The sequence below is a fragment of the Chiloscyllium plagiosum genome, chromosome 17 (assembly GCF_004010195.1).
Source record: "Chiloscyllium plagiosum isolate BGI_BamShark_2017 chromosome 17, ASM401019v2, whole genome shotgun sequence".
Taxonomy (NCBI): Eukaryota; Metazoa; Chordata; class Chondrichthyes; order Orectolobiformes; family Hemiscylliidae; genus Chiloscyllium; species Chiloscyllium plagiosum.
Genome location: NC_057726.1, coordinates 30,515,909 through 30,530,817, shown reverse-complemented (window position 1 = coordinate 30,530,817; position 14,909 = coordinate 30,515,909). Strand labels below are relative to the sequence as shown.

General features: G+C 39.3%; 1 protein-coding gene across 1 annotated transcript in view; it reads right to left on the bottom strand.

Annotated features, from left to right (window-relative positions):
* Window positions 1-3,123: 3,123 nt before the first annotated feature.
* Window positions 3,124-14,909, bottom strand: part of dpep1 (dipeptidase 1) — a 44,825-nt gene continuing 33,039 nt past the window's right edge. Inside the window, exons 8-10 of the mRNA XM_043706798.1 lie at window positions 13,110-13,185; window positions 6,319-6,454; window positions 3,124-3,467 (exon numbers count right to left, since the gene is read on the bottom strand). Of these exons, the coding sequence (XP_043562733.1) occupies window positions 3,309-3,467; window positions 6,319-6,454; window positions 13,110-13,185 (371 nt within the window). The 3' untranslated portion in view covers window positions 3,124-3,308. The remainder of the gene's footprint in view (window positions 3,468-6,318; window positions 6,455-13,109; window positions 13,186-14,909) is intronic.

The window sequence follows — 14,909 nt, the reverse complement described above, 5'->3', positions numbered from 1 at the left end:
AAAAATATTGTGCAATCTTTTGCCACCTGAGGGCTCCAAACTGCTTTTGCAAACTTGAGCACTTTACAGCAGTATTGTAGTCTGAACAAATTAACAGCACACAATAATGCAATAAAAGCTGAAATGACTCAATAGTTCAGGCAGCATGTATGGTTAGGAACAGAGTTAATGTTTCAGGTCAATAGCCTTTCATCCTGATAAAGGATGAAAGGCTATTGACCTGAAACATCGATTCTCCTGCTCCTCAGATGCTGCCTGGCCTGCTGTCCTTTTCCAGTAGCACACTCAGCCTTCCTTCAGAGCTGAAGAGAAATAGAAACGTAAAGGTTTTATTGACGTATATGGCAGGGGATCTGGCAGGAAGAACAAAGAAAAGTCTGTGATAGGATGGAGGTCAGGGCAGATTAAATAAACAAAAGATTTCATGATGCAAAAGCCAAATTAAATGATATTGATGTAGTGAAGAAACAAAGGCTGGGTTCAAATGAGACATAAATTGCTACACCTAGCCAACCAGATGCAACACAAGGCAATTGAAAAAAGAAACAAAATGAAGATCAACTCTGTTACAAGAGTCCTTACTGCATGTTCGGGTTTTACTTGAAGGGGAATGTGGTTCCATTAGAGGCAATTCAGCAGAGATTCACGAGATTGAGTCCAGCAACGAGGGATTTGTTTTATGAAAAGAGAATGAGTAGTTTAGGTCTGTGCTCTCTGCAGTTTAGATGAATGAGAAAAGATCTAGTTGAGGTTTTTAGATGCTAAAGGGATTGACCAATTAAGTGTTGAAAGGGTGTTTCCTCATGTGGGCAACCTAAAACAAGAGGTCATAGTTTTAGGATAAGGGCTAGCAGATTTATAACAAAGGTAAGTAGAAATTTTATGAATCTGTGGAATTCAGAGTGTAGTGGGATATTGAATACATTTATGGAGGAGACAGACCAATTTCTAATTGGTGATGGGTTAAAGGAAAATAAAGAGTGGACTGGAAGGTGGAGCTGAGGCCAAGATGAGAACCCCCTAAGACTAATATAAATATCGGGAAATGGACTATAAAATATTAAAGTCACCTCTGCATCTCTAAGTATTAGGTTCTGAGGAAGGGTCACTTGACCCAAAACGTTAACTCTGGTTCCTCTCCACAGATGCTGCCAGACTTGCTGAGCTTTCCCAGCAGTTTTATTTTTGTTTCTAAGTATTATAGTTGTACTCATGGAACAAGTTTTCTTTTATACAGAAACTGTGTAGTATGTTAATTTTGTTAGCAATTGAAACAGATCATGTTAGTGTTTAAGAATAGATCAAGTGGACAGTTGAAGAAAAAGGGGATAGAAGTATTAACATAGACTGGTTCAAACAGCCTGTTTGAATATTGCTCTTCTTACATAATTATCAAGTCATGAAATAATTCTTTCTTTGAAGCAATATTTTTGGCTAAACTTTAGAGAGACATTTACACAACATGAAATGACACTATCTTCAGACCTACAGACAAACCAATGGAACACCCATGGGATCTCCGATATCAGGGTTCTTAGCAGAGACAGTAATGTAGAGACTCGAACAAATAGCTCTGCCGACCATCCAACCCAAACTTTGGGTCCGCAACGTGGATGACACCTATGTCATCACTAAACAAAACAAATTTGAGAAAACCTTCAAGACCATCAATAATACCCTTACTGGCATAAAATTCACTAAAAAGGAGGAAAACAATAACAAACTGACATTCTTAAATGTCACAGTAGAGCAAACAGCCAATGGGGAACTTCAAACCAGCGTCTACAGGAAAACACCAAATACGGACCAAATATTGAACTACAGAAGCAATCACCCCAACATCCACAAATGAAGCTGTATCAGAACATTATTCCAATGAGCCACCACACACTGCAGCACAGAGGAACTACACAGAGCAGAGGAAAATCACCTATACAGTGTATTCAAAAAGAACAGGTACCTAATGAACACGTCCGCAGATTTCTCAGCAACAAACCCAAACAAGCAGACAAAACACACCCAGAAACCCTAGCCACTCTCCCCTGCATCAAAGACATCCCAGAAATGACTGCCAGACTACTCAGACCCCTTGGCATCATGGTAGCCCACAAACCCACCAACACACTAAAACAGCAGCTAATGAACTTGAAAGACCCTATACAGACAACAAGCAAAACTAATGTCATTTACAAAATACGGTGCAAAGACTGTAACATACATTACATTGGATAAACAGGCAAAACACTAGCCACCAGGATGCATGAACATCAACTAGCCACAAAACAACATGACCCTCTCTCACTAATATCCTTAGATATGGATGGGGAAAGACACCACTTCGACTGGGACAACATATCCATCCTAGGACAAGCCAAACAGAGACATGCACAAGAATTCATAGAAGCAACTGGAACTCTGTCAACAAACACATTGACTTGTACCTGATTTACCACCCCTGATAAAAAGAACAGGAAATGACATCACCACAGGAAATTGCATCACCAACCCAAAGAAACCTAAACATATAAATAGAAAGCAGAAATCATCAGCAATGCTTCGTCCAGAGGCTCACTGAAGATGTGGTGACGAAATATCTGAAAATGAACCTTCCAGCTCAGCGAGCAAATCTACATCCAGAATCTCAACCTTGATTTTAATGTTGGAATTCAGGTTCTGTTGCAACATTTCAGTTCATACACTAATGTCCAAAAGAGAGGGAAAGATGCATCACTGAAATTGTTCTTGTCCTCCATGAGTACAACTATAATACTTAGAAACAAAATTAGAAATTGTTGGAAATCTGTGGAGAGAAGCCAGAGTTAACATTTTAGGTCAAGTGACCCTTCCTCAGAACCTAATACTTAGAGGTTACCAGTAAAGCTTTGTGTGGGTAGAAATGGCCAGATTGTCTGGTTGCTGTGAAGAAATTATGGGTGTGTGTTAATTAGAGATATAGTGTTGCACAATGGAACTTATACGTTTCACTCATTACAACATCTAGAGTAACTACGAGATATGGCCGGCCAAAAATAAAACATGTTTTATACAAATCAGTCTTTGAAAGTATTCAGATAATGGAAAATACATTAAAATTGTCTAAAAGATGGACATTTCTTAGGGAAATAAACTGAAATGACATCCATCTTTATTAATACATGTTTTTGCACAATTTCTGGCAATACTACAGTGAGTGATTGGAAAAAGGCCCATGAAAATTCTGCTTCTATTTTTTCTTTGTATTCAAATTTTTTTGGGGGAAGCTGCAATATTTAAGGGTTAATGTGGTACATACATTCTTTATTTAACTCTTATACTAATATATAATATGCTAGGCAAGCTAATGAGATAACTGGAGGAAATAACACTAGTGGGGTTCCATTATTTCGATAGCCATAGCCAGTTCTACATTCATTCTGAATCTGTTCATAAGGAATGGGCTCATCAGCACCAGAAGAGTTGGATTTAATCTAGAAAACAAGCAGAAACATATATATATATGTTAACACAAATAGTCGATTATCATTTAGAGCTTGAACATTGCTGATGGAAACATTATATTAAAACTTTTCATCTTTCACAGATCATGACTGAAATGTAAGAAAAACAACTTTTGAAAGGAAACACTTCAAATGGCATGGGAAAGGGCAGCTATTGGTTGGACTATAGTTGACACAGTTAAAATTCTTGCTGCATCTCTTTTGGTAAGATCATGGCAGATCTGATTGAAACCTCATATCTGTATTCCTGCATATTCAGTATACGTTTACTCCCATGCTTGACAAGAATCTGCCTTAAAAATACTTAAGAACTCTGCTTCCACCACTTTTTCAGAAAGTAAGTTTCAAAGACGTATGACTCTAAAAAGGAAAAAAAAAGCCTAATCTCAGTTTGATTTTGATTTTTAATTAGTGACCCCCTAGTTCTACGTTCTCCCATAAAAGGAAACATCTACCCTATCAAGACTCCTGAGGATCTTATTTAATCAAGACAACTCTTACTCTTCTAAGGGCCTGTTTCCACACTATAATGTAATCTAATCTAATCTAATCTAAACTCCATCAGTTACAAGCCTACAAGTAAACCTTCTGTGAACTGCCTCCAGTCCATTTACATGCTTCCTTAATATAAGGTGGCCAATGCTATGCTTTGTACTCCAGATATGGTGTCACAAATGCCCTGTATAACTGGAGCAGAAACACCCTACTTCTGTATTGAATCTCCCTCTCAATAAATAAGAACTTTCCATTCACTTTCCAAATTACTTGCTGTAACTGCACACTAACCTTTTTGATGCCTGTGTGAAGACACCTCCGATCCCTTTTTATCTCACAGCTCTGGATCTTTCAGTATTTAGATAATATATTTCTTTTATATTTTCATGCCAACATGGACAACTTCACATTCTCCCCACATTATAATTTATTTGACACATTTTTGTCTTCTCATCCCGAGCCATATCTTTTCATAGCCTCCTTATGTACTTTTCTTAACTTACATTTCTACCTATTTTTGTGCTATCAGAAAATGTGTAAACCAATTTTCTGCCCCTTCATCAAATCATTATATGCATTGTAATTAGGATCCCAACAAAGAGCCATGTGGCACACCACTCATTATATCCTGTCGATCCAAAAAAGTCCCATTTATGCTTATTGTCTGCGCCCTGTTAACCAGCCAATCTTCCATCTATGCCACAATAACCTTTGACTTGACTCTTTGTAGTCTTTGTATAAGTCTTTAGAAAAAATGAATCTACACACTATCATCTTCCCAAACATTAAGTTTCCTCTTCATCAACAAATCAAGAATATATTGCAAGAAACTTAAGATGTCATTGTTCTGCTATTGCAGCCAAATTGTGATCCTCCCCAGCTCTTTTTCCATGGTGCAAGTTCAATAATTAGTCTTTCATTATCAGATCATTTTTTCACCAGAAATTTATTAGGAATAAGATTAAATTAACTAGTATCAATCATGTAGCTGTGATACCATGTGGATCAGCATCTGTCTTCATCCTGATGTGGCATTCCACCGGTAACCTTTCTTTTCAGTGGTATGGGTTTTGGGATACTGTTACTAATATTACTCTTTTCATTTAATCTGGTAGCAGTTTGGTTCCAGACAGCTTTCCTGCCTGTCATTGCCCTCCTAGACCATTTCAAATGTCTAACTGAGTGAGACTTGCAAACTTTGAATTTGTGAACAGTCGACCTTTTCGGCAGATGACAGGGTTGAAAATATATACAGTCTTGAAGTTAATACTTCTGGCTAAGTGTTTCTGCTAATAATGTTGGGAAATATTTTAATTAATAATATTGGAAATTGTAAAGACACTTGTTGCGGATCAGGTGGTCAGATATAGAGATAGGGCTTAATGAAGCTGAGACTCTGAAGTAAGCTGTGTTATCACTATGAACTCAGTAGTCATGTATTAGTGTTATATGAAGAAGTTGGACTGTGCAGTATGGAATGTAATGCTCTATAGCTAGAACATCATTTAGAGTTTTAAAACAGTGTTTACCATTAACTAAGCAGTCTGATCTGAGCTTGTATCAGACCTGAAGAGCTCACATTAGAACCTAATGCAACAAGAGCCACTTGATTCCTAACCTTGTCATAGTTTTGATCCAGACATTGACATTAAGTTAATTGTCATAGCAAAGGTGGGAGTTGTTGTCCTCAAGGCACTATTTGACCACTTAATGAAACTGACATTTATGAGAGTCAAGGGAAAAATCCACCAGCTGTTGGAGTTGATGTCACAGGAAATGAAAAACGCCGTTTTTTTAACTTCATCTCAATTAATCCCAGCATTCCATCTCACAGCTATAGGATGAACAGGTGCTCATTCATCATTCTATTCCTAATTTATCTCTTTCATTGTAACATTTAACTTTGTTGCTAATTATTTTGGTGTATGCACAAATTGATTTTAATGGTACGTGAGTCAAAGTGATCTACTGGATTGCTATAAGAAAACAATGCATCAACTGCTAATGCTTCTAAATTTTTGGCACAAATTTCTGTCCAAAAGAGCAGCAGTGATGAAAATAGCATGTTTGCTGTTATATAGATCTGTAGGTTAGATTCACCACACGCTGACTCAACTTGTGGAAGCTGTTGTACCACATTGTCAATAAAATGACTGCAGAGTGTGAAAGTTATTTTGGTTCCCACACTGGGGTCAGTGTGGGAGGTGGTCAGTCAGTTAAGTCTGATGCTGAGCTCCAGCTGGTCAACATAAATGGCAGGTTATTTTAAAGATAGATTTCTCAAAATAAGGTCATGAAGACTTTTTTTGAAATAATATATGCTCACCTTTTCCACTTGCTCAAAGACTCGTAGGAAATTTCCTCCAAGTGCAGCTTTCACATCTTTATCAGTCCAATTTCTTCTCAATAGTTCAGCTACTAAGTCTGGATAGAAGGACACATCTTCCAAACCTGCAGGAAGTCTTCAAGTGTTCAGGAAAAAAAAACTGTAAGCCAGTTACTTAATGGTGTGGTAATTCAATCAGGTCTGACTTGATGTTGACGTGCATGCATATTTTCCAATTAGGGTTAAAGGTTTCTGGCTGATTTTCCCCCTACCTAACCTAGGGCCATGAACACCGTCTGCAATGTTGCTGTTGGTTACCACATTCCGAAATTGGATTGTTCTCTTCATGTCTCAGTACCACTTGAGAGTGTACCCATATGCTCCTTTCAATGGGAGAGCTGAACACTAATCAATTCAATAATTACATTTTTCGACAATATTTTGAATAATTTAGTCGCAAGAAAGAACTTATTATTTATTCCAACCAAAGTTTAGGAAAGTGACATAAGGCAGGTTTAAGAAAATCTCTCAGAGTAAAAGATCCATGAGGAAACAGTGACCATAATATGGTAGAATTTAACATTTAGTTTGAGAGTGTGAAATCTGGATTGAAACAACTGTGCTGACATTAAGTAAAGGTAAATCCATAAAAGTGGAGGCAAAATTAGCAGGAGTGAACAGGAAAGGAATTTTGCAGAAAATTGGGTGAGGAAAAGTAGCAGGCATTTAAGAAAATAGTCAAGTTTCACAATGAAGACTGATGTAATGATAAAAGTCCACAAAATTATAAGGGATATAAATTTTTCTCTTTAATAGAGGGATCAATTACTATGGATTAAAGATAAGGGCAGCAGGTTCAGAAGGGATTTATGGAGAATTTCTTTCACCCAGAGTGTGGTGGGTATCTAGAAATCACTACCTTAAAGGGTAATAGAGGTGGGAACTATTACAAAATTTAAGTACTTTGATGAACACTTGAAACATCATAGCATAAAAGGCTACGGGCCAAGTGCTGGAAAATGGAATGAGTTGATGCGGTGCTTGATGACTAGCACAGACATGATAGATTAAAGGGACTCTTTCTGTGTTGTAACACTATTACTCTATAAGGATTCTAGAAAGTGGATAGTGGTTGATCAATTAAGTTAAGGATAGTGCCAAATAAAAAATAAAATAATCAAAAAAGATAGCCAGAACTTCTTTAATTGTATTAAAAGGAAGAGAGAAGTCAAAGTGAATATAGAGCCCTTAGAGAAAGAGATTTGAGAAATAATCATGGGGAAACACAAAATGGCACTGTGGCTCAGTGGTTAGCATACATTTTCAAGATAGCAACCTGTAACTATTTGAATGGCTCAATGATCAGTGCTGGGGTTGTGTTTACTTACAATGGTTTGCTTGGAGAAAGTGAATATACTATAGCCCACGCTGACACAAAAATAAGTGGAAAGGCTAGTGGTGAGTTACTCCTTATGGAGTGTCCAGCGGAATATAGACATGTTGATTGAATGTGCTAAAACTGGCAGATGGAATACAATGTGAGGAAATGTTAAGTTAGGAACTTTGGCAGGAGATGACTGCAGAAAGCTATAGCACAATGGGATTTGTGAGTCATCATGAATAACTCACAAAAAGCTAGCACACAAGTTCAGTGGATAAGAGGGAAGGCAAATGGGATATTGGCCTTTATTTCAAAGGGAATGGATAATAAAAAACAGAGAGGTCTTGTTAAACTCTAGAAGGCATTAGCTAGCTTAAATACTGTGAGCAGTTTTGGTCCCATTATCTGAACCAAGATATACTACAATGGAGGTAGTCTGGAGAAGGTTCATACATTGATCTTGCATGTAGCACGAACAGCCAAGTTTCTGGTATCAAGACTGGGTCCAACACAATGGGGCGTACGTCGGCTTCAAAGAGATCAATTGTGTGAGGGGAGCATCTAGTCCGAGGCACAGACAAACGTTTCTGTGGCCAGCAGTGAAAGATCAGAATAGTGTGTTGCCTCCCTGGTGCCAAGATCAAGGATATCTCAGAGTGGGTGCAGAATGTTTCAAGGGAGAGAGGGACCAGCAAGAGGTCATTGTATACATTGGAACAAATTACATAGGAATGGAAAAGGATGAGATTCTAAAGGGAGAATATAGAGAGTTAGGCTGGAATTCAAGAGTAATAATATCTAGATTACTCCCGGTGCTGCGGGTTGTGAGGGTAGGAACAGGAGGATAGAGCAGATGAATGTGTGGCTGAGGAGCTGGTGTATCGGAGAAGGGGTCAATTTTTCGATCATTGGAGTCTCTTCTGGGGTAGAAGTTACCTGTACAAGAAGGATGGATTGCACTTGAATGGGAAGGGGACTAATATACTGGCAGGAAGATTTTCTAGAGCTGTTCAGGAGGATTTAAACTCGTAAGGTGGGTGAGTGGGACCCAGGGAAATAGTAAGGAAAGAGATCAAGCTGAGACTGGCACAGTTGAGAACGGAAGTGAGTCAAACAATCAAGGCAGGCAAGGACAAATCAGAGAATAAGGTAAGACTGATAAACTAAACTGCATTTATTTGAATGCAAGAGGCCTAACAGGGAAGGCAGATGAACACAGGGCATAGTTAGAAACATGGGACTGGGATATCATAACAATTACAGAAACGTGGCTCAGGGATGGGCAGGACTGACAGCTTAATGTTCCAGGATACAAATGCTACACGAAGGACAAAAAGGGAGGCAAGAGAGGAGGGGGTGTGACGTTTTTGATAAGGGATAGAATTACAGCTGTACTGAGGGAGGATATTCCCGGAAATACGTCCAGGGAAGCTATTTGGGTTGCACTGAGAAGTAAGAAAGGGATGATCACCTTATTGGGACTGTATTATACACCCCCTAATAGTCAGAGGGAAATTGAGAAACAAACTTGTAAGGAGATCTGTTATCTGTAAGAATCTGCTGCCTCACAGCGCCAGAGACCCGGGTTCAATTCCTGACTCAGGTGACTGACTGTGTGGAGTTTGCACATTCTCCCCGTGTCTGCGTGGGTTTCCTCCGGGTGCTCCGGTTTCCTCCCACAGTCCAAAGATGTGCAGGTCAGGTGATTTGGCCATGCTAAATTGCCCGTAGTGTTAGGTAAAGGGGTAAATGTAGGGGAATGGGTGGGTTGCGCTTTGGCGGGTCGGTGTGGACTTGTCGGGCCGAAGGGCCTGATTCCACACTGTAAGTAATCTAATCTAATCTGAAATAGTAAGGTGGTTATGGTAGGGGATTTTAACTTTCCAAACAAAGACTATTACTGCCATAGTGTTAAGGGTTTAGATGAAGAGGAATTTGTTAAGTGTGTACAAGAAAAAATTTTGATTCAATATGTCGATGTAGAGAAAGTGCAAAACTTGACCTACTCTTGGGAAATATGGCAAGGCAGGTGACTGAGGTGTCAGTGGGGGAGCACTTTGGGGCCAGAAACTATAATGCTATTAGTTTTGAATTAGTGATGGAAAAGGATAGACGAGATCTAAAAGTTGAGGTTCTAAATTGGAGAAAGGCTAATTTTGACTGTATTAGGCAAGAACTTTCAAAAGCTGATTGGAGGCAGATGTTCACAGGCTGGAAAATGGGAAGCCTTCAGAAATGAGGTAATGAGAGTCCGGAGAAACTATATTCCTGTTAGGGTGAAAGGAAAGGCTGGTAGGTATAGGGAATGATGGATGACTAAAGAAATTGAGGGTTTGTTTAAGAAAAAGTAGGAAGCATATGTCAGGTATAGACAGGATAGATTGAGTGAATCCTTAGAAGAATATGAAGGTATACCTACCAGGGAAATCAGGAGGGCAAAAAGAGGACATGAAATAGCTTTAGCAGAAAGAGTTAAGGAGAATCTAAAGGGTTCTTACAAATACATTAAGAACAAAAGAGTAAGTAGAGAGAGAATAGGGTCCCTCAAAGATCAGCAAGGCAGCCTTTGTGTGGAGCCACAGGAGATGGGGAAGATACTAAACGAGTATTTTGCATCAGTGCTTACTATGGAGAAGGACATAGAAGATATAGAGGGGAATTATGTAGGGAAATAGATGGTGACACCTTGAAAAATGTCCAGATTACAGAGGAGCAAGTACTGGATGTCTTGAAACTCATAAAAGTGGATAAGTTCCTGATCTGGTGTACCCTAGAACCCTGTGGTAAGCTAGAGAAGTGATTGCTGGGCCTCTTGCTGAGATATTTGTATCATCGATAGTCACAGGTGAGGTATTGGAAGACTGGAGGTTGGCTAATGTGGTCCCACTATTTAAGAAAGGTGGTAAAGAAAAGCCAGGGAACTATAGACCAGTGAGCCTGATGTTGGTAGTGGGCAAGTTGTTGGCGGGAATCCTGAGGAACAGGATGTACATGTATTCAGAAAGACAAGGGCTGATTAGGGGTAGTCAACATGGCTTTGTGCATGGGAAATCATGTCTCACAAACTTGATTGAGTTTTTTTTTAAGAAGTAACAAAGAGGATTGATAAGGGCAGAGTGGTGGACTTCAGTAAGGTGTTTTCCCCATGGGAGACTGATTAGCAAGGTTAGATCTCATGGAATACAAGGAGAACTAGCCATTTGGATACAGAACTGGCTCAAAGGAAGAAGACAGAGGGTGGTGGTGGAGGGTTGTTTTTCAGACTGGAGGCCTGTGACCAGTGGAGTGCCACAAGGATCGGTGCTGGGTCCACTACTTTTCATCATTTATGTAAATGATTTGGCTGTGAGCATAGGAGGTACAGTTAGTAAGTTTGCAGATAACATCAAAATTGGAGGTGCAGTGGACAGCGAAGAGGGTTACCTTGGATTATAACAGGATCTTGATCAGGTGGACCAATGGGCTAAGAAGTGGCATGTGGAGTTTAATTGAGGTAAATGTGAGGTGCTGCATTTTGGGATAGCTAATCTTAGCAGGACTTATACACTGAATGGTAAGGTAGTAGGGAGTGTTGCTGAACAAAGAGCCCTTGGAGTGCAGATTCATAGCTCCTTAAAAGTGGAGACGTGGGTAAATAGGATAGTGAAGAAGACATTTGGTATGTTTTTTTTATTGGTCAGGGTATTGAGTACAGGAGTTGGGAGGTCATGTTGCGGCTGTACCGGACATTGGTTAGACCCCTTTTGGAATACTGTGTGCAGTTCTGGTCTCCTTCCTATCGGAAGGATGTTGTGAACTTGAAAGTGTTCAGAAAAGATTTACAAGGATGTTGCCTGGGTTGGAGGATTTGAGCTATAGGGAGAGATTGAATAGGCTGGGGCTGTTTTTGCTGGAGTGTCGGAGGCTGAGGGGTAACCTTATAGAGGTTTATAAAATCAGAGGGGCATGGATAGGATAAATAGACGAAGTCTACTGGTGGAGTCTAGAAGTAGAGGTTAGAGGTTTAGGGTGAGAGGGGAAAGATATAAAAGAGACCTAAAGGCAATGTTTTCACACACAAGGTGTTACGTGTATGGAATAAGCTGCCAGAGAAAGTGGTGGAGGAGGTACAATTGGAACATTTGAAAGGCATCTGGATGGATATATGAATAGGAAGGGTTTGGAGGGATATGGACCGGGTGCTGGCAAGTAAGACTAGATTGGGTTGGGATATCTGGTCGGCATGACGAGTTGGACTGAAGGTCCGTTTCTGGGCTGTAAATCTCTATGACTCTATATGGAGGGATTTTCTTTGATGAGAGGTTGATTAGGTTGGGCTGGTGCATATTGAAGTTCAGAAGAATGAGACATGATCTAATTGAAACATCAGATTGTTTTGGGACTTGACATGGTAGATGTGGAGAGGTTTTTTCCCCTTTTGGGAGTCTAGGACCACAGGATAGAATTCAAGACTAAGGGTTCACCCATTTAAGACAGAGATAAGGAGGAATTTCCTCTTTCAGAGAGTGATGAAATTGGCATTCTTTACTGCAGAAGGCTGTCATAGCTGGGTCACTAAGTAGACTCAAGGTTGTGACAGACAGATTTTTAATCAGTAAGGAAATCAATGGTTACATAGATAAATCCAGAAAGGCAAGTTGCAGATAATTAGATCAGCCATGATCTCATTGAATGGAAGGATGGATTCAATGGCCTACTTCTACTCCTATGTCTTCTGGTCTTTTTCTCTACTTGCTTCATAGGAGCAGTTCACACAAGGCCAATCATACTGTGACACATAGGCTAATCATTCCAAGCACCAATGGATACAGTTTCAAATTATCTATCTTTCCTTGTATGATAAAGCCCATATTCCCGGCTTCAGTTGAGTAAATCTACCCTAAACTGTTTATGATACAACTATATCCTTCTTATATAATAAACCAAAACTCTACCCACTACACTAGGCATGGCCTTGTAAATCAGTTGAAAAACATCACTACTCTTATATTTCCCTTGCAGCAGATGACAACTTTCCACTTACCTTCCTGATCACTGTTGTTCTTGATTGTTAAATTTTGGTGTTTCATGTACCAGGACCCTCAGGTCCCTATGCACTTGAGAATTTTGCAATCTCTTTCTATTTACATAATGTGTTGATTTTCTATTCTTCATGCCAAAGTGGACAAGTTCACATTTTTACACATTATTATCTATTTGTCAACATTTTGTTGTCAATTAACCTGTTTCCCTTTGAAGGTTTCTTATGTGCTCTTCAAAACTTACTTGCCTACTTATCCCTGTGTCATCAGCAATTATAACTTTGGACCCTTCAACTAAGTCATTCATGTACATTGCAAATAGTTTAGGCAGATGCAAATGAATTTCCGATGAGCAGAAGCATAGTAGCTAGATTGACATCAAGTATTACCTCGATACCCCATCGTAATCACCACCAAATCCTACAGTCTGGTAACCAGCAATCTTTTTGATGTGGTCAAAATGATCTAGAGAAATAATTTAAATGTCATGTCTTTTTTTTAGCAATGTTTGAATTGCATTACAATAAATGTAACTGTTGAATTCAAAATTTGAGAAAATTGATTGTGATGTCTTCGAACTTCTTGCCAGAAATTGCTGGTAGATTCTCTGCCTGAGTAATAGCACTGTGGAAGCACTATCACTACATAGACCTCAGCAGAAGAATATAATAGGACCAAATTAGAAAAGTAATAAGAAATTTAACCAAATAAAAGCACATACAAATGATAAAAAAATTGCCCCAGTAATCAAATATTTATGTTAAAAGAGAACAATTGACACAAAATTGCAACAATATCGAAACTGTTTTATCTGTATCATGACACCATTATTACAATAGAAAATGAGGTGAAATATTAGAATGTTTTTGACTTTATTCACTTAAAATTCAAACAGGCCCAATGTCTCTCTTGTGCTGGTTTAAGATATTTTAATTTACAAAATTTTCATTTTATGAAACTGTGGGACAAAACTGGGCATAATTATGTCTATTAAGTTAAAATTTTTAAAATGCTTCACTTTATGGTGACTGAAGCAATCCCTTTCAGGGGACTGGTTAGTTTACAGAGAAACGAAAGTGAAAAATCGCTGCCTGCTTGGCCAAATTTCAAAATGGTGTCATGACACATAAAGTTAGCATATACAATGGAGGTGATGCATCTTCCAGACAGCCTGTATGGTTACCTCTTTATCTGAGATAAATGGTGTCAGATATACATTAGGCAGGATTTGGGCATGGAATCAAGATTGGAGTTTGATGTGCTGTTTGATTTGCAAAAACGCAGATATGACGGGGTTCAGTTTCACCCCCACTGTCATAATAATCATAATAGTGTAGCAAATCACTCTTCAGTGATTGATTGAACTTCATGAATTAGTTTATTTAAAACTGCAAAACACATTGCAAATTATGAAGCTGACATTGCAGCAAACCAACTGTTTTTTTCTGCTGAGGGTGGGTCAACTCAACTTGAAACGTTAACTCTGATTTCTCTCCATAGCTGCAACCAGACCTGTTGAGCTTTTCCAGCAACTTTTTTTTTTGGTTCTTGTTCCTCTGCTGCTTGCAGACCCAAAGCATACTAATTGCAAAACAGAACCAGAATATTGTATATGCAAGCACTTGGATTCCTTAAAGATGAGCAGTCTTAAAAGCAAAACACACATTTTACATTTCCCTCCTTTCTAAAAGAAAGATGCTCTATTTACAATAAAAAATTAGGAGAAAGTGAGGACTGCAGATGCTGGAGATCAGAGCTGAAAAATGTGTTGCTGTAAAAGCGCAGCAGGTCAGGCAGCATCCAAGGAGTAGGAGAATCGATGTTTCGGGACACCACCCCGCCCTCCACCTCCTCTATGATTTTCGCTTCCCCAGTCCCCAACGCCTTACCTTCACCATGGACATCCAGTCCCTGTACACCTCCATTCCCCCATCACGAAGGACTCAAAGCCCTCCGCTTCTTCCTTTCCTGCCGTACCAACCAGTACCCTTCCACTGATACCCTCCTTCGACTGACTGAATTGGTCCTCACCCTGAACAACTTCTCTTTCCAATCCTCCCACTTCCTCCAAACCAAAGGAGTAGCCATGGGCACCTACATGGGCCCCAGCTATGCCTGCCTCTTCGTAGGATATGTGGAACAGTACATCTTCTGCAGCTACACTGGCACCACACCCCACCTTTTCCTCC